At 45.9% G+C, this 19,601-nt stretch overlaps 2 protein-coding genes across 15 annotated transcripts in view; one reads left to right on the top strand and one right to left on the bottom strand.

Moving 5' to 3' along the window:
- The window catches only part of NUMB (NUMB endocytic adaptor protein), a 96,792-nt gene extending 88,508 nt beyond the window's left edge, over nucleotides 1-8,284 (top strand). For 5 of the 11 annotated variants that reach the window (XM_040602485.1, XM_040602484.1, XM_040602483.1 and 2 more), the window contains 4 exons: nucleotides 1,798-2,100; nucleotides 3,861-4,010; nucleotides 4,863-5,006; nucleotides 6,326-8,284. In XM_040602485.1, coding sequence (XP_040458419.1) covers nucleotides 1,798-2,100; nucleotides 3,861-4,010; nucleotides 4,863-5,006; nucleotides 6,326-7,035 — 1,307 coding nt within the window. In that variant the 3' untranslated portion in view covers nucleotides 7,036-8,284. The remainder of the gene's footprint in view (nucleotides 1-1,797; nucleotides 2,101-3,860; nucleotides 4,011-4,862; nucleotides 5,007-6,325) is intronic. The other 6 variants (XM_040602486.1, XM_040602488.1, XM_040602489.1 and 3 more) reach the window with 3 other exon arrangements.
- Nucleotides 7,539-19,601, bottom strand: part of PAPLN (papilin, proteoglycan like sulfated glycoprotein) — a 55,622-nt gene continuing 43,559 nt past the window's right edge. For 3 of the 4 annotated variants that reach the window (XM_040602479.1, XM_040602478.1, XM_040602482.1), the window contains 8 exons: nucleotides 18,692-18,829; nucleotides 17,675-17,799; nucleotides 16,692-16,830; nucleotides 15,139-15,276; nucleotides 14,348-14,475; nucleotides 13,651-13,759; nucleotides 11,564-11,739; nucleotides 7,539-11,007 (listed from right to left, as the gene is read on the bottom strand). In XM_040602479.1, the coding sequence (XP_040458413.1) occupies nucleotides 10,832-11,007; nucleotides 11,564-11,739; nucleotides 13,651-13,759; nucleotides 14,348-14,475; nucleotides 15,139-15,276; nucleotides 16,692-16,830; nucleotides 17,675-17,799; nucleotides 18,692-18,829 (1,129 nt within the window). In that variant the 3' untranslated portion in view covers nucleotides 7,539-10,831. The remainder of the gene's footprint in view (nucleotides 11,008-11,563; nucleotides 11,740-13,650; nucleotides 13,760-14,347; nucleotides 14,476-15,138; nucleotides 15,277-16,691; nucleotides 16,831-17,674; nucleotides 17,800-18,691; nucleotides 18,830-19,601) is intronic. The other variant, XM_040602480.1, reaches the window with a different exon arrangement.

The following is a 19,601-nucleotide window of genomic DNA, read 5'->3' on the forward strand; positions in this document are numbered from 1 at the left end:
TAATGTATTTTTATTTTGATTTTAAGGCAGGTTACAAAGTGTATGTATAGAGTTACATTGCATGAGGGAAGGACAGATCAATCACAGTGTGCTTTCTATAAAAACGGAACCAACAGCCCTCTCCCCATAAAACACATAACTGTTGCACTGTTAATTACATTCAAAACTAGTAACTGATTTAGAGGAGTTAGTTTTTACTTCTTAGCCATTTAAAATGCCATTTGAAGCGTTCTGAAGTTCAAGTGAAAGTAGAACATCTTACTCAAGTTTTATTACAAGTAGTGGAGTTCTGTAGCTAATGAAAAATAGGTATTATAAATATTGTTCATAACCCTTTTTACAATGGAGTTGAACTTTGTTTCAGAGAGTTCCACAGCAAGTTTTATTCTGCCGCTCGATTGCAAAACTTTAATCTTCATTTTCATCATCCATCTGCTTGTTCCCATACGTTAGTTTTAGAATGTGCTAAATGAAGCTTAAACACAAGGCCTTTGTTACTTGAGGGCATGAGTCAAAATCTTGACTCAATGAAGGTGTGTGAAATCCTTTCCAAGAAAGACTGATTAGAAAAGTTTCACTTGAACGAGCAGCTGCAGCTCATGGGTACTGAAGCTTGCAAGACAACATAATTAGTTCCTCCTACCATTCCAGCTCCTCAGAAATCTCTAGTGTGACTCCTCTCTTCACTGTACTTCTAGTTATTCTGTTGATGTGTCAACAAAACAAGTAACTTTTTCCTAAAAATTTTGGAAAGCAATATAGGTAAAATAAGAGTTCACACAGGATAGTGAGATTTTCCTTTCTCCTGCTGTGTTGACGAGTTGTATTTATTGCCCCCAGAGCCAATTCACTTACGATATGAGTGAGAGAGAGTTTTCCTAAAGATGGAAAAATCCCCTGTTGTTACTCTAATCCTAAGTGTCGCGATTTAAACTAGGCTTAATCCTACATTTCTACCATTAGGCCTGGCTTGACAGCAGCATTGTGTTGCTAACGCAAAACCCTGCAAAATGAAGCAGCTGACTTTTAAGTTGGAGGAGCTTCCAGTGCAACTAACTAGTGGTTAGGAGGTAACATTGCAGCTAAATTCAGTTAAAGTGGTGACACAGGAACTCACTGTAAACATGCCTGGTGTTAGCAAGGCCTGTCAGCTTGGGGGCTGGGTCTGCCTTGCAGCACGCTTCCTCTGTCTGTAATGTGTTTCCTGGAGGAGCTGGGGAACTGCAGCCTGAGCACTGAACGCAGCCTAACCTGATAAGTGCTACTGCCTGTGGCCTGCGGAAGCTTGTGCAGTGTGTTTGGCTGCTGCTGCTGATTCTGCAGGGCTAGGAGGGTGGCTATAAAAAGAAGGTCCTAGAGCTGGGTGCTGTTCCCTGCTGCTGCTGAGCAGTGCCACCCTAAGTCATTTAATACAGTTTGTAGTAATACTTCAGCCATAGTCCCGTGTGAGGCAAAGTAAAGGTCTCAAATGTGCAATAAGCTTTTCAGTCTTAATCATAAATGAATTTGCAAGTATTTCTAGAGCGGAGGTCTCGGGAACAGCTAGAAGGAATACATATGAAGTGGCAAGCCTTAGTAAGCTTCGCTTTGGAATCCTAGATGTATGTGAAGTGACAGGGTGAGAACAGTGAAGGTATACAGAAATTATTTTTCCGCTGTGGTATTCAAAACTTATTTGGAAGAGTTACTAGTTACACAAATTCCTGCAGTTTTCTCTTTTCAAAACAAACAGGAGTAGGATCAGGCAGTTAAACGCTACTTTGCTTTACTCATCTAACCTCACCCTATTTCCTCCAGCAGTTGAAACAGAAGTGAAAACAGTAGCACCAGGTACTGCACCAAACAATACTGCCCCCTCTTCTGGCTCACCAACCTCTCCTACTGCTGAAGTTGCGGCCTCTATGGATAAAGAAATGAGCAATCCCCACGCTATTCCACGGAGGCATGCCCCTATAGAACAGCTTGCCAGGCAAGGGTCTTTCAGGGGCTTCCCTGCGCTTAGCCAAAAGATGTCTCCTTTTAAACGCCAGTTGTCTTTGCGAATAAATGAGCTGCCTTCAACAGTGCAGAGGAAGACTGATTTCCCCATGAAAAACTCAGGTAAAACCAAATGGTTCCAGTGAAACATTACCATAAATTGTCTCTTCCTCCTTTTCTTCTTTGTGCCTTCAAATAACTCCTTATTTTCTAGTAAATTCTTCTTCCTGCCTCATGTGGATCATTTCTCATGAACAAACATCACCATGTCTGAAAAATTCTGCTTTGGGAATAGGCAAGACTCTCATGTAATATTCACAGGCAGAAGACAAACAGTTCTAATCACAGTCTGAAATATTGGAGCACAGCTTGAAGTGATCCAGGAACGGGTGTTGTTGAATTAGCAGGTGCTGGCTCTTCCCTCTGAGTCACTGAACCAGTTCCTCCACTCAGTGCCAGGGCATCTTGAGACACAAATCCCTTCAAGGCCTTAACCACTTGTCATGGGATCATATGATGCTTTTCTGCAGTCTGTCTTTCTGCCTGTCCACATTCCTCTTTTTGAGAGCAATGAAATGGCTTTTCACCTTGCATTAGAAGCAGCTTTCCCGTTTAGGTGGTACAGCTGGCTGTATCGGTAATGCATGGTACAGTTTTCATGTGATGGTAGCGGGGTTTTCCAGAGTCATCCCAATACAAAACCTTGCATAATGTCCTAGAACCCCCTCAGCTAGGTTACCCTGCAGGCCAGCTGTACTCTCATTTGGCAACAGAGCTAGTTTTAGGGTTCGAAGCTTTAAAGTAAAAATTACTGTGGCATAGGCAAACCCAATAAAAATACCTAGTCCGACTTCTCTTACAATCCTTACCTGGTGGCCTGTGCTTTAAGACCAGCGCTGAGTTTATCAGTTTTACAGCAGTAGTGCACTGCTCACGAGTGGGACCCACTGAGCACACCAGTCTGAGTTTTTCATGATTCAGAACATCTCTGATGCATGTTCCCATGTATGCTGCTGCCAGTGCTGCTTACTGTCACACCACATGTACTGTTTTGGAATAACCCTTAAAGAATTTATTTTGGGGCATGCCTCCCCTGAAGGTGCATGTTGTGTCCAGACGGCTTACGGTTTTTATACTGTTGTGCTTAATTACGCCTGCTCACGTCAGTTCTGTGCAGTGAAGGACTTTTGATGACCAGTACTTCTGAAAAGCAGCGCAATTAGTAATAATGAGAACATCTGTTAAGTCACCAGTTTTACTCCAGATGTTACTTTATCCACGTTATGCTGGTACTTGTTTTAAAACTGAGCGTCCGTTTTAATTGAGCATTCAGCTTTTGCTTTTCATTGTTCACAGGAACTAGGGGTTTCAGCCACCGCTGAACTGGAGCAGCCAGCATTCTAACTCTAAACTTAACTTGCCACTGTGCATTGCTGTCGGCACGTTTAAACTTCATCTAGTTACTGTGGAAGTATGTTGTCGGAACACTTAAATCTAGCATAAGTATTTTCATTCCACAGAGCGCCAAATCTTACCGCCAAATTCTTTATGTTTAGCACTTTAATACTGAAAGGCTTAGGTCTCTACTAAAGCTATAGAAACCCCTTTTATTTTCTGAAATGAACATCTTGCATTAACAGAGAAACTCACAACTGATGTTAAATCTGGAATGCTGATCTTCTTACCCTCTTGACTTAGTCACAAAATACAGTGATGTGCTGTTCTATTTCAGGTCAGGTCTTCAATGCTAGTTTTGAAAAAAGCTGTCGTGCAAATCAGTAGCAGGACCATCTAGGACATAAGGGAACTAATTATATTGCAATTTGTAAGTTGTTTCTGTACCCTTTAAACTTCCGATTTAATGAATTTTGTTTACATTTTAGTCCCTGAGGTAGAAGGGGAAACGGACAGCATCAGTGCCCTGTGCTCTCAGATCACCAGTGCTTTCAGCACACCATCAGAAGATCCTTTCTCTTCAGCCCCCATGACAAAACCAGTGACGGTGGTTGCACCACAGTCTCCTGCCTTTCAAGGTTTGTGATTTCTTTGCGTGCTGTGGTTGTGCTGGATGAGGCTTGAATGTGCATAATGTTGCTTTCCAGTAACGTATAGTCTTAATTTCTTGTGCAAGTCCTGTTGTCAGTATTTTGGGGGATGCATCCTGCTTTATTCATCTTGTCTGTTTAGTTTTTCTGTGTGTTAGTTTTTAACAAAAAGTTCACACACCTGCCACACGATAGTTACCTGTAAAAGGGACTGGCTTTGAGGTAATGGCTATTTTAACATTCTGACTCCTGAACTGCCAAAACCTTACCAACTGTGTGTCACAGGAACCCAGCCCCACAAGGGAAGAGGTTTTTGTGCTACCACATGATTACTGTTTTTCACACAAGCTCTTAGATAAGTTGTGGAGAGATGCCAACTGTAGAACTCAGCAGCCTCTAATCTTCATTTCACTGATACGGTTTTATACAAGTTGTCTGCAAAAAGAACTTCTTGTTAAATGTAGTTATTGTTACTTTGCATCTAAAATCTGTTCTTCTTTTGAATCTAAAATTAATCATACAGTACCTTCTGGTGAGCCATGTCTCTTCTCTATAAAATCAAAAAAATTAACTTCAGTTGGTCGTCAGAACTCAAGGTCTCAACAAATACATAAAAATCCACCATCCCACAATTCTGTTAACAAGCGTTGGCTTAGTGAAATGGAATTTACTAGCTTTATCAACTGTCGGTCCAATTTGGCTAATTTATACATACTGCTGTCATGTGGAAGTGTCTAAAACTGTTGTATGTTGATAGGTATGACGTGGCCCACTAATATTCCAGTCATATGCATGCCTTGCATGAATTAATTGCACTGATGTTGTCTGCTCCCATTTTAGTTAATGGCACTGCCTCTGCCTTCTGTGTGCTTGCTGCTAAACCATCCCAAGCTGCTGTAGTGTCCACAGCTATGCCAGTTCGTGAAACCAATCCTTGGGCTCATGCTTCTGCTGCTAATACTGCAGCTGCAGCCGTGGTCACTGGTAAGATTGGAAGTAGATACGGTGCATTGCTACGAGAACTTGGATCAAAAGCATAATAGAGCCCTTGAGACAATTGTCAATGCCACTTAATGGCAAGTGGAAGGAACAGTAACAAAAGCTGGAAGTAGTAGCCTTTGCACGAGTGGATGGAGGGAAGCAATGAACTCACTGGTTCTGGGTCTATAAGCTGGAGTGATTCTAACTTTGGCAGCATTCTAGAAAATGCAGCGCTTAAAAAGGAAGTAATAAAACAGTGTGTGTTTGGGGATGAAGGGGAAAGAATCTTTGTGTACCAGAAATAATTTTTTTGCGTTCTTTCCACTAGTGTGTGTAAGGAGGGATGAAGTTGGTTGCTTAAAGGCTTTAGAAGTTCATTTCTTCTGTTCAGTAAGTTTAGCCTGTCCCTCTGGTCCTTGTCTATAGTTATGTGAAATATAATGTGGTACTTCTAATGGCCATCACCCACGTGGACACACATGCTAGAAGGCTACAGTCAAACCAACATAATTTCCTGGTGTGAGCTCAACTCAAAAAAGAGAAATTTTGCTGATGGTGTTTTTTTTTTTTTTTTTTTAATCGCTGAAGACACATGAGTTAAAATCGGAGACAGTTTTATAAAAGTAGTCTAAAATGCTAGGTGTTGCACATTGTAAAAGATTTTGAGAGGTTAACAGCCTGAGTTATATATGAAAAGAGGAAGGGAAGAATATAAAGTAGTCATATTCAAGTAGAGTTTTCATACAGTAATTTGATTAGATTTATTGCCTTAAATGTTCGCGTATATTGTGGTGAGTACTCGCACTTCAGTGTGTATGGGAGAGAAAATTGAATGTCATCTTGAACTCCCAGTACAGTTACATTACTGTCTTTCAGAGGGTAAAGCCTTAATTCAGGAAGCAGAGCAAACACGTCTTAAAGTTTCTTATAGCTTTGTGTTCTAACAGTCCCGAGTTGTACATTCAAAACCCGATACGCCCAGTTAGAAGGATTAGTGGTTATGGCCTAGATCATTGCCACCAAGTTACGAGTGCAGGTGGCAGCTCTCCTGCATGCCCTAAAGTCTCAGATGTCTGCTATGAAGGGAAAAAAATAACCTGCATTTTGGTGAGGAAGCAGCTCTTCTCTACCCCTTCCTGACCAAAGTCTTCCTATAACGGAATAGTACAGGGATGCATAAAGGTGCTGCCAGTGTTGGTAGCAGTCTTTTCACCACGGAGGGAGGAGGCCTGTCCGTTCTTGTGTACATACTCCATACTTTCTAACTGATAAAAGGGTGAGGAGTGGAAATATTAGTGACTTCCCCATGCTTTCCTTCACAGGCGCTGAATGGAGCAGCACCTCCTCAGGTGCAGCCTCACCAAGTCTCTTCCAAGGAAACCACAGGCGCACTCCCTCGGAGGCAGACCGCTGGCTGGAAGAGGTCTCAAAGACTGTCAGAGCCCAACAGCAGCCAGCCCCAGCCCCAGCCCCACAGCCACTACTACAGCCTCCTCCTGCGGCTTCCCAGTCAGCACCAGCCTTCCCAGTCAGCACCTTCATCGCACCTCAGCCTGTGCCGGTGGGCGTGGTACCACCCATGCAGCCAGCATTTATTCCAGCTCAGCCCTACGCTGTGGCAAACGGGATGAGCTATGCAGCCCCAAGCGTACCTGTGGTTGGAATCACACCTTCCCAGATGGTAGCCAACGTCTTCGGTACTGCAAGCCACACTCCGGCGGCCCACCCGCATCAGTCGCCCAGTCTGGTCAAACAGCAGACGCTCCCTCAGTATGAAAGCAGCAGCGCTACGAGCAGCCCTTTCTTCAATCCACCTGCGCAGCACAACGGCTCTGCAGCTTTCAACGGAGTTGAGGGCAGCAAGTGGGCTGCAGAGGACAAGCATTCGCAGCCTCCCGCAGCTGCTCCACAGGTAGACCCGTTTGAAGCACAGTGGGCAGCGCTGGAGAGCAAAGCAAAGCAGCGCACTAACCCCTCTCCAACTAACCCCTTCTCAAGCGACTTACAGAAGACATTTGAGATTGAACTTTAAGCATCCTGTGGGGGGTGGATAGATTGTACGTTAGGATAGAGGGATAAAGGGAGCAGAGGGGCCTGTTTCTGATCAGTTTGCTTTGATAATCCCAAAGCTCCCTTCAAACAAAAATGGGTTAGAAAGAGGGAGCGATTATGGGGAGGATATAAACATACAGAGAATTTAATGCGCAGTTCTTAAAAGGAATCCTGGAGCCACCCCAGTCTGCATTCCCTCCTCACTTGGAAAGCTGGAAGTCAAACAGAGCAAAGAGAGACACCCGGTCCCAAAGCCTGTTCTGCAGCAGCATTGAGCATCTCACAGAAAGGAAGGCAGATCCTGTACTTGTGTCCTTCTGATGCCCTGCGAGTCCTGGACATCCCCCTCAGGGTAAATTGGGGTGGGGTGGGGTGGGGGGATGGATGTGTGTGGGAGATTGTCACCTGCTTAGCAAAAGCTAGGTTTGTGGAAAAAGTTGAGCTTCCATTTTGAGTAACAAAGTGAATATTATATGTAAAGAATAAAGTAAAGCCAAAATCTTTATTTTTATGCATTTAGAATATTTTAAATAGTTGGATATTAAAACCTGTATGAGTTGTAAGTAATCTTGCCAAAGGTTAAAAACAAGGGGTTGGATGTAAGAAATATGTACATAAGATTGATTTATCTCTGATTCTTATTGTAAGTAATATCGGGGGGGGTGGTGGAAAAAGGGGCTCTAGCTTGTTCTTGTATCTGTTCATTGTAAGTAGCATATTGCAACAACAATCACAACCAATAAGTCATTATGTTGTAGTTTTAAAGAAAAAAATCCAAGAACAGTATTGTCATGGTTTGAAAACCATGGGGAAAATTTACTGTTTTTTATCAGAATCAAACTACATATTATATATAGTAGGGTTTTTTTCCTTTCATGTATTGCTGCAGTTTCTTTGTCTTAATCTATTGGTTCTAACACTACTGTGACAACTTACTGTAATCATATCTACATCCTGGGGCTACCTGGGAAACCATTTTGTGTTCGTCTGTCAATAGATCCTAGAGGTTTTTAACTTTGGTTTTATTTTCTAATTTTTTTTTCCACTGATTTGTGAAACCTTGTGGTTAAGGCTGCAGCTGGTCCCGGTTTTGCCTCTGGTGACTTGTGAAAACCATCTCATTTTAACTTTACTTTTAAACTTTGGCCTTACAAGCAAATGTAAGTTATATATATTTGTACTGATGATTTATAATCTGCTTTAACAGAAATAAATGTTGGTGGTAGAAACACTGTCTGTGAAAGCTTTCTTTCCCACCCCCATTCAGTTTTCAGCATTAGCCCTTCTCGGTATCTTCGGTGTTACTAGGTGAACATAGATTGAGTCCTGCTTGCTGACCTAGAAAATTAGTAATAGTATCTTAACACCTCTCACTTTACACACCATGTTAGGTTACCTTGAACTTCAGGACTGAACTTGCAGATATCCTTGTGCCCCATAACTATTTAAAGCTCTAAAATGGAGGACTTTACTGAAAATGTCAGGTTCTAGGTTTGCATCACTGTATTTTTTTCTAACACTGAATATTTACATGAAGACAATAACATTCAAAAGGAAAAAAGGGAAACTCACTGTGTTTTTCTTACCGCTACTACTAAAAGAAGTAGAGATCCTAAGAGCCATATGAGAAGACCGTGTTTTTTCACTCCTGCCTTCACTTCTTCCAGTGAGCTGGTATCTACCCTGGTAGCGTGACTGGTTCTTGCTGCATTCCTACGTGCACCATCAGCTTAGACAGAAGGAAAAGTCAGACTTCGTAACCTGAAGGGGAAAAAATGCTCCCTTTGTTTGGCCCTAGCATTTGAGCCTGCCAGCAGTTTCCATTTCCAGGCAGGCACAGTGAGTCTCACAGCAATGTGGTCTAGAAAACCGGGACTTTTTTTTTCTTTACAGATTCTTGCCTGTTTTCAGTATGATATGAATAGTAATGACCAACAGTCCCGATGGTATTTCAGTTGGTAGCAGTGCTTTTTTCAGTTTTCAAAAAGCAAGCAAATATTGTAGACATTTATAACAGGAAAGAAAGCATGTGTAGCTTACAACATCAGTTTTGAATCTTTCACAGTAGTGCCACAAGATCAGCTGAAAAACAGCCCAGTATAGCTACACCCTTTCCCTGCCCTGGAGATCACAGTAAAGGAGATACAACCTTCCCCCAATCCATTGTTTAGGGAAGAAAAAAACCCTTGATTCCCAAATCAAAGTAGTAAACATTCAGTTAGGCAGTTGTGTTACTCTAGAGAGGGAAAAGCTCAACTTAACAAACAGAAGAAACGTAAAAAGGCCCTGTAGTTAGCTATTACAACAATGACATGTACTTAAAGCAGTGAACCGCATGCCTTCTGCTACCATCCTTACTACCACGGCTGTGCAGCTGAAAGGGGGTCAGAATAAACACCCACTTAAGAGAAGCACCCTCAGCGTCACAGTCCTGCCCATCAGAACACAGGTGGCTGTTACAGCCCTCATGAGCCTTGAGAAAACACTCCCTGGCCACATCATCTACAACCACACAGCTTAAATGAAAACTGACTACAAAGACTATTTAAATGTTCTAAAAATAGACCCCCTACCATAGTAGGAAGGAATGTTATAGAACTGACTGCTTATTCTTGATACAACCACGATCAGCTTCTAACTCTGCTCCTCAGTAGGTCCACAGACCTTGACTACCCTCTGTCTGCCCCATGTGAACTGAGAGGGCTTCACTAAGACTGGAATTTACAGTCTGTGATTAATCCCTTGTCTCAAAATGCAAAGTCATACCATATACTAAAACACCCTGTGTGTCCCCCAGAAAAAACCAAAACACGGCGCTGGTCAGAGATGCTAAATGCAAAATTATGTACAAACACAATTAGAAGTTTTCAGGACCATCTTACTGTTCTTAACTATCCAATGATGTCAACTTCAAACCTTACACTCTTCATACCTCGTGAGTTACAGCAGAGGAAGTTTTCCCTAATCAAATGAAAGGGTCTTAATTGCAAACCAAGTTTTTTTGTCTTTTCTAGCAAGCAGAATCAATCGGACCACAGAAAGACCCACCCCCAAATAGCTGCATGACTGTCACCTCTCACTCCTTTACTGGACTGCTTCTAGACTTTTCAGTTTGTTCACACCTTAAAGCACTGTCCAATCCTGAAGCCATACCTGTGCTGAAAAGAGTGCAATCATTAGGTTAGTGATTCTTATTTTTAGGTGCATCGGAACCGATTTACTGCATTTAGAGTCCAAACCAGCGAGCGCTGGTGGTGATGGAAAGTGCTCCCCAGGATTACTCATTAGTGCTTTAGTTAAGACCATTCAGGCCCATCTTCAAACACTTCAGAGATTATTTTTTTTAACAGTACTTCTCTCTCTTGCCTGTATGAAGCAGTGCTCTCTCCCTCTTTCACGCTGGTTTTCTGCCTTCTCTAAAGTCACAGCATCCTTAAATTCCCAATTATCATGTTCTGTGAGTGACAGCAACTACACTTAAGTGCAGAGATGGATTAGCTACAGCCAGGCATAGGCGGGGGGGGGGAGGAGGGGAAAGGAGTTTGCAATAAACCTGAGGGTGGTGGGTCTCCCACCTTTGAACAGTTACACCCACTACACTCTGTTCAATTCACCCTCTTCAGCTTTCCAGCAGGGCAGAGCTGCCAGAACAGTTTCATGCAGTAGAAGGACAGAGTTCAGACTTGCAGTCTTATCATCGGTCACCTGTGTTTTCATGCGGCCACGGAGGCGCCTGTCACCCGTGGTGCCGCGGAGCGCTGGCCTGCAGGTACCTGTCACCCGCGGTGCCGCGGAGCGCTGGCCTGCGGCTGGTACCGGGAGCAGCTGGCGCAGCAGAAGCTGGAGTAGTACCCATTGCTGCAGAGCTGGGCCTGCAGGATCAGCTCACAGTTGGCGAGGTGCGGCTGGTCCACGCACTCCCTGCTCGGGTCAGCGACGTAATTCACAGTAGCTGCAGCCAAGCAAAAGGTGAAGCAACTGTAAATACACTACCAGGGCATATCCTCAGCTTTCCCTTCGCTCCCAAAAGACACAGCATGTTCCAGCTTTCTTCACCTTGCCAGTTCCAAGATAAACGTTTTAAATTTAGCCCAACATCAAGGATGAGAGAGAAACTGACACCTCTGGTGAGATACAGGAGGAGGATGCCGTTTCTGGGGCTGATGGCCTGAGAAAAGACCACTCTACACCCTCTGTAAAGCCAACTGGATGGTGTCCAGACTCCAAATACGAACCTTGCAGCCAACTATCTGGTCAACCAACTGGCACTTTCGCCTCAGGAAATTAATCAGGCTCCCAGTGCCCCTGGCAGGGTGGCGGTGTTTCCACTGCCCTGCTTTTGTGCCCAAGGAAAGCAAGGCTCTGCAGGTAGCACAGCCCAGAGGCTTCTGCTGCTCCCCAAAGCCCGAGGTCGGCAGCGGATGGGCATATGCACTGGGCGGACCTGTAACAGCAGCCAAGAGACTGGCACTGTGCCGGGAGAAGCCAGGAGGCCAGGCTGTACTCACTGCTCAGCCTGTTCCTCAGCACTTTCACCTCCGTGCTGGCACTGACAGAATTGCTGCTGCTGTAGGCGCTGCATATGTAGGACCCCTCGTCAGCCTCCTGAACGTTGCTTATCATCAGGCTTCCATCCTGGGACAGGTGAATGCGGTGGCCATCTGCCCGCATGGGGACTCCATTCCTGTGGCAGAACACATTTTGTATCACTATTCCCACCCATGGGGCTTGTACTGGCTCTGGCTGAGCCCCACAGCAGCCCCCCCTCCCCCAGTGCTGTGCTTGTACTGGTAGCCAGAAGGGTGCTGCTAACACACCGGTGTTTGGCTGCTGCTGAGCAGCGCTCGCACAGCACCAAGGCTGGCTCTCCAACATCCCCCCATCACCAGCAGGCTGGGGGTGGGCAGGGTCTTGGGAGGGGACAGAGCCAGGACAGCTGACCCAAACTGACCCAAGGGATATTCCATACCATATGACGTCTGCTCAGATACGAAAGCCAAGAGAAAGGAGGAAGAAGCATTTGTTATTTACATTTGCTTTGTGGATCAACCGCTACGCACACTGAAGCCCTGCTTCCTGGGAAGTGGCCGGGTGGCCGAGCATCGCCAGCTGATGGGAAGTGGAGAATAACATCTTTTGGTTTTCCTTTGCTTTGGTGCACACAGATTTTGCTATTGCTTCATTAAACTGCCTTTACCTTGACTCACAAGGTTTTACTTTTCTCTTATTTTCTCCCCTCCCTGTTCTGCTGAGGAGGGGAGTGGTAGAGCAGCTTGTGGGCACCTGGCATCCAGCCAAGGTCAACCCACCACAGGGCTAAAGGAGCTCTCTGTGCTCCTTGGGAACTGACGCTCTGTGAAAGGAGTGAATTTTTACAAATTCAACAGGAAGGAAGAAACTTTCTTTTGCCTTGAGCTGGCTCTACAATTGGGTAGTAACACAAGCCTGTTAGCTCACTATCTGCGTGGGAGGCAGCTAGCTGTGTGCTCTGTATAAAGACATTGCCCTTTCCACTATTACACATTTTTTAGGTTTGAGGAACTAAGACAAAATCCAGGGTGCCTTTCCCACTCTCCAGGTTGTGGTCTGGCAGTGCTTGTTTGGCTGGCATTGATAGCAGCACATATTGCTTGAGGAACATATGGGGTAGCGAGCAATGCACCCTCTTTTCCTCTCCCTTAAAAGTTTGTTTAAAAAAAAAAGGTTTAAAATACCAGCAAGATTGTGTCTGTTCTGTTCCTCCTGGAATACTCTGTGCCCAGCAGGAAAACTGCCTGAATTATGAACTCCTAGTTACCAAGGAAATGAAATCTGTTTCACTGAAAAGTGTTTCATTTAGACTCTGAAACTTGCATCATTTTGTTCACTCAAATACCAAACTCATGTGTGGAAGAAAAGCTCTCTTTGTGAGATGGCCCACTTCAGTCCTACCCCGTGGAGCAGAGGGATTTAAACAATTACCAATCCATCTCTCCGGATCCTTTGCAAGAAGGCTCCAAAACAGAACTGATTATTTTCAAATAGGGGAAAAAAACACCACCAAACACTTAGACAAATTCAGTTTCCCTGTAAACCATCAGGAGGACACAGCTTTTCCTTTACCTTTATCAAAACACTTTAAAATCTCCTGTGCTCCCACTTGACAGTAGAGGGAGAGAACTATTGCAGCAGGAAGGTGGGAGGAGAGTTGCTGTTATTGCACGGACTAAAATGTTTGTTAGGGTTAAGCAGAGAAAGTTTTATAAAGACCAACTAAAGGCCTTCCTCTAGTTACTTATTTTAGTTTTTGCTATTGTAATGTCACTGACTTTCCAGCATGGAGCCCTTATGAACTCCATAAAATCTTGGCTTAACATCTGCTTTCCTCCTCATTTGGCTGGAACATGACCTGTAACCCCCCCCCACCCCACAGGGATCTTGCCCAGGATTTTTTGGAAACAGCCAAGTTATTTAGGAAAGGGTGGGTGATGCTAGCGGGGGCTGAGAGCCGTGGATCTCTCCCTTGCCTGGCAGGCATTCTGCATTACTATTTTGAGGGTAACTGATGAGGTTTGGGAAGAGAAAAAAAGGGAAGTTCTGTCTCATTTTTGCTCACCTTGACCACCTTATATTCACGTTGTTGCCAGACACTGCACAGTGAAGCTGAGCAGTCCCTCCCTCAGGTACCGTGATGCTTGGCAGAAGGCCAGTGATCTTCAGCTCTCCTAGACCAGAAGCGAAATCATGGCTAGCAGGAAGGCAATGCACGCAGCCCCTGGCGGTAGGAGCGCTCCCTCATGGGAAAAGTCCAACATACGCTGTGAGGAGTTATGAGCCCCTAGGCCTTGAAACAGTATGTTTGGAGCTGCAACGCTGTTGCTGTGGGGAACATGGATTTCCTAAGGGTTTTGGCCTAAGCAAGGGCAAGTAGCAGGGGCCTCAAAAAGCTTTTTCCTTCAGCTGGACACAAGGTATGTGCACAGAAGAACCAGCTCCTTGGTTCCTCGTGCTCCTATACCCATTCCGCACCAGTGTCCCAGAAACAAGGCCCTGAAGAGTCACTCTTACTGTACTATTAGTCCCTCTTCCCAGCTGCCTGGAGCACCACGCTCTACTACACACACGTGGATTACCATCAGGTAACACAACTCGCTCTTCGCTTGCCCTCAAGCTGCCTGTTAAACATCAGGTGTGAAGCCAAGAGGCACGGCCAGACAAGAAACCCACACTGCCCAGCCCGCCCCGTTTCCCATTGTGTGCACACACTGTGTGTACAGACATGCCATGCATCACCACCGTCACCCATCCAGTACCCAGAGGTCGGAACAGGACCTGGCGCTGGTCCTGGTCACGTCCATTTGAGGCAATACAGGTAAAGAAGCCAGCGTCTTCAGAGCTGACCCGGCTGATCACCAGGGCCCCATCCGACTGCTGCCTGTGCCTGGGGAACAAAACCAGAAGGGCCCTCAGCCTGTGCCTGGGTCAGGATGGGGCTCCAGCCACCAGAGCTGATGCTGAGCCTCATGCACAACTTTCCAGCAGCATTGAGCAAAGGTTTAGCAGCAGCTCAGTTCAACCTGTAATGCAACCCCTGGTCCTCAAGTCCCAGCACTAGTACTGTAGACTGGAAGAGCTTGCTCCTAGAGCAGGTGTCTGGGGGCAGAGGGTGAGGGGAGCTGCAGGACAGGCAGCACCAGCAGCTGGGGGAGCTCACTGCAGCCACCCTGATCTCTCTCTCTGCTGTGAGCCTCTGCCCTGGCTCACAGACCGGCTGGGCTTTGGTAAGTTTGCTTGCTGTGTGTTCTCTTTCTGCTGACCTTGTAGATGAATACATTTCAGCTTTGGCTCACTTGCAGACCCTTAATCACAGCTGTTCACTTGAGGGTTCAGTGTTCAGACTGTGCTGTGTGAGTGAGGACAGGGCAGTCAAGGAGTACGGCCTGGCCCTAGCTAAGGAAGGCGGCTGGCTTAGAGCAGCGTGGGCCCTAGCTGCCCGGCCAGCAGCTCCATTCTCTCAGGGAGGAGACGCGGGAGGCAAGGCAAGGAGGAGGCTCTCCTCCACTTGAACCTGCCTGGGGTATGATGGAGCCACTTGGGAGCTCACCTGGGAGAGGAGAGGGGCTGCCCATCTTTCTGCCACTCAATGGTAAGAGCTGGCGATGCTTCCACTGTGCAGGGCAGTCTGACTCTCTCCCCGACGTTGGCCTCCACTACTGAGGGCTCACTCTTATCCATTCTCAATCTGCAGAATTCACAAGCACAGCAAAAGATGCAGAAACTTCCCTGTTCAGCATTTGACCTTCAGCACAAGGCTTTTTTTAATCACAATCCTTATTTTTCACCTCCAACAGGGAAGGGCGGTCTCTGTGCTCCCATCAGAGCTCCGATACTTGCCCTTACCAACATTCACTCACAACACGAAGAAAAGAGCAGCCTCCATCAAATCCTGCTGCAGCTCAGCACAGCTTGGTGCTGCACTCCTGCCAGCCAGCTTAACCCTTTAGAGACAGCAACCGTGTTTCTTATAGCATCCCTCTGGATAACAGCTTAGGAAGCATTAACAACATGAGCACATGGCAAATAGTAAAAGTCCTGAACAGGGCACCAAGCAAGCTTCTCCCAAGGTGCTAATCTGGCACACAAAAACGAGCAGCTACTTTCTGGGGTGTGAAGTGCTCTTTAAAACCGCCCAGCTGCATGCAAGGCTCAGGAACTGGCCATCCACTTCATGCAGTAGAAAGGTGGAGGTGAGGCTCTCACACCACCTGTCCTCTCACAACTACAGCTGAACCCCGTTTGAGAAGGGAACTAAACCACCATGTTCCCAGAGTCAAATAAAACATCATCTCTCCCACCCCCATTCTCTGACCTGAATTCTTGATCTCAAAAAACAAAGCCAAAGAGCCTCAGTGCTCTTAATTCAATGAATCTGAATCACTTCTTTCTGCTCTTAGGCAGAAGCAGCTAAGGAGCTTGCTGAGGAGTTCAGCAAACTGCTGGGTTTTAGGTTGTAAACTCAAAAGAAAAGAGGGATCAGATCATGGTCCCATTTAATCTGAAGCCCCAACACGCTGCATTTAAGGCAAAAATACTCTCTAACCTTTGATATCTGTGGGGCATAGAAGCACCAGAAAACCAGGCAAGAAGCTGCAAAACATGCCACCCAGTACATGAGGAGTTAGTTCTGAGTCAAACTGGTTTGTTCACAAAATATTTAAAATAAATGGGTGGGGGCTAAATTAACCGGAGCTTTTTTAAAATACGTGTCTATTCTGTGCTAGTTAAGCAGTTCCTATTTGGTCTGATTTTTTCCAGAACAAGTTTCTCTTTCTGCCTACGTTGACTTGAACAGCTAAGGATGCTGCCCCTGCTATTTCTACTTTTGTTTGAACCTCGCTCCTTTGCTGTCAGTCTCTCTATGCGTCTTTGCTCAGAATATGCTTCTTTCAAAAGACCCTCGGGGAGGACAGAAGACAGCTTGTGACTGAGATCTTTTCCCGTTACCATTGTCAGCAGTTCAGTACTGCTTGCTTCCCAACCGTGCCCCAGAACAGCTGACCCAGGACCTTTCCAATCTTCAGCTTTTCTACATGAAGAGATGCCATATGGTTCATCAGCTGGGCATGGTGGACAAACTGTTGCTGTATGCGAACTTACCTGTATGTGAATTGTTGCTGCACAGAGGAACCAGCTGCCTGCACAACCTTCCTGCCTCTGGATAGCTCTCGATGCTGCTGATTTTCCTTGTGAAGGACCCGACCTCTCTCACCCTCTGCCAGAACAGTTCTCTGATACTCTATTCAAAATAAAATGCCATATGTGAATAAAAGGACACTTCTTACTGTGACCTCTTGCATGGGGTTTCTATGAGCTTGGGAGAGCTTGCTGAACGGGAGCCAAGGAGCCCTTCAGCCATCTGTTTTCTGGCTGACTAGTGCAGTAAGCCTGCCCTGTCTACTAATGAGAGTCACAGACCTGCAGGCAAGCAATTTTAGGCTCCTTTCTCTCCTCTGTCAGTGAACATGTTGCAGCATCCCTCAGGCCGCAATGCCTTCTGCCCCATGTGCCATGGCTGTGACAAACCACACTTCAGAGACTGAAGGCTACAGGGTGCCTTGCTGGCCCATCTTTTGAGATTAGTCTTTCTTTTTTTGTTTGTTTGTTGCTTAAATAAGGCACATTTTTCAGAAAAGAGAATAGTTTGTTACTCAGCAGGAGTTTGGGCAAAACACAAACCATAAATGCACCAGCACAGACAACTATGGCAGGCTGGTCACTATATAGCATGAGATGGAGAGCCCAGGAAACAGCAGAAAACCCTTCTTCTGGAGTCTTTGTTCCAGGATTAGGAGGCAGCTAATGGCTCTCAGGGAGGAAGACATGCTCATTGTGCTGGAAACAAGGGAGGTTACAGGCAAGCCACAATTCCAGTTATGGGGTGGCACTGCAGGGGAGGAAGTGCTTTAGGGTTAAGGCTTTACCATGATGTAACACCAAAAGCAGCCCTGCTGCTCCACACAACGTCTTGGCATCCCTACAGTGGAAGAGACCAACTATTGTGACTAAGTCTTGGGACACCACTGCCACAGAGGGTCCTAGCCCTGTGCCACCTCTTTGGTCTTAAGTGGAAGACAAGTCACCTATGATCTGTAACTGAATCTGTCGTCTCTCTGTCCTCCCGTCAGAAATGAGGCATGTGTAAGTCCCAGCATCCTCGGGCTTGACGTGGCTGATCACTAAGGAGCTGTCAGACTGGTAGGTGTGCCTGCAACGGGAGCAAGGATTAACTGCCTCTGCCTAGCCACAGACAGCAACCGGCCAAGGCAGAGCAACCCTTCGTGCTGATGTTACATAAACCATCACCATGCAGTGCCTTCCCCAGCTTAGAAAAAACAAATCCCTGTTTACCACAGAGGGGTCACGGGCAGGGAAAATAACTGCAGCAGAAAGGACATCAGGAACAGAAAGGAAACTGAGATGGGAAAACAGGGAACTGCTTTCAGCAACCCTCTCCCATGAGAAGGCAAACTGCCCTCCCAGGCAGGACCTTGAGCCACAGCAGTCATCTGCAAATAGAAAAGCATAACTGGGCTTTTCTTAACTGTGATTTTCATAACACAAAGTGACTGTCTGGCTCCAAATTGTTGCTGGAAACAGACTTCCCAGGAAAAACAGGCTTTAAAAGCAGTTATAAAAAATTATATCTTAGATGGAACTGCCAGAAACTTCCAGCCAGAGGATCTCTGAGTTACTTGGCTATAAGCTTCACCCTGGACTACTGACTTAGTGCTGCCCCAAGATTAATCCAACAGAGACAACATTTTTCTGTATCACTACCCACATGTTAGCTTCTACCAGCACCTTGTTGTGGAACCGTGCCTGTTCTGCCCCATAACACTAGCCAGTTTCTGCTGTGCACAGACCTGGCGGACAGCACATGCTCTTAGGTCAATACATGGGCTTGGCTTTTGGGAGCTTTTTTTTTTTTTTTTCCTTGGTGGGGTTTGTTGGTTTTGGTTTTTTGGGTTTTTTTTGTTGTTTTGTTTTTTTTTTTAAAGAATGTTAGCAGTAGGATTACAAAGAAAGCAGGCAAGCATATTTGACACTCTGCCCAGCAAGGACTCCATCTGCTCTACAGTGATGGGAGCAGAGCTCACCTGTCAGAGGAGACTGGCCGGCCATCCTTCACCCACTCCACTCTGGAGAAGGGGGACATGCCTGTCTTGCAGACCAGCTGGAGGTTTTGTCCCACGACTGCTGTCACAAGAGAAGGCTTGGCTTCCTCCAGGATGGTTCTGAAAGAGATAGTGATTCCTTTCAGAACCTCTCTCAGGGACCTCTGCTGCCCTCCTTTTCTCTGGCTCCTCTAATGTGACTCTGGAGAGTCACACACACCCACACCCAGGGCAAAGCAGGACCAGCTGCCCTTTCAGCTCTGAGCAGGTGCACCAGGCAACATGTGGGGAGCCCTCTCCTATATGGCAAAGGCTGCACCAGACAGACTGAATGCTACAATATCTCCAGGAAGAGAGTGAGTCCTCTCTTCTGAAGGAACTAGGTTTAACTCACCAGACAGACACAGATCCAGTGCAGACACATTTAGGTCCAGCTCTAAGCGCGCCTGATTTTCAGGGTGGCACTGTCTGGATTCTGACCCAAACTCTGCATCTTGAAAGTCTTCCTAGAACAACTCACTGCTGTTCCACACAGAGCTCAGATAAAGGCTCTGAAGTCAGAAAGCCAGCTAGATTTGCTGGTCAGAACAAGAAAAACACCTACGGATTCCCATTTAAAGTGTAAGAATACTTCCCAGACAAAGACCCTAGGATCCTGCAGTCTTTTCAGACACCATATTTCTCTAGTGCTGTCAGAGAGCAGCAAGAATGCAAGGAAAGAGGCAGCAGATAACTCCAGGGCCTGAATAACTTGATTTACCAAAAGGCCAACATGTATAGCAAATCCATTGCATGGTATTCCCAACTAGCTGGTCCCAGCAGGGGCAACACTTTCACTCCAGAGGAAGCTGCACAGTAAGATGGCAGAAGGGGTGGGGGGCATCAGGAATCA

The sequence above is a fragment of the Falco naumanni genome, chromosome 7 (genome assembly GCF_017639655.2).
Source record: "Falco naumanni isolate bFalNau1 chromosome 7, bFalNau1.pat, whole genome shotgun sequence".
NCBI lineage: Eukaryota > Metazoa > Chordata > Aves > Falconiformes > Falconidae > Falco > Falco naumanni.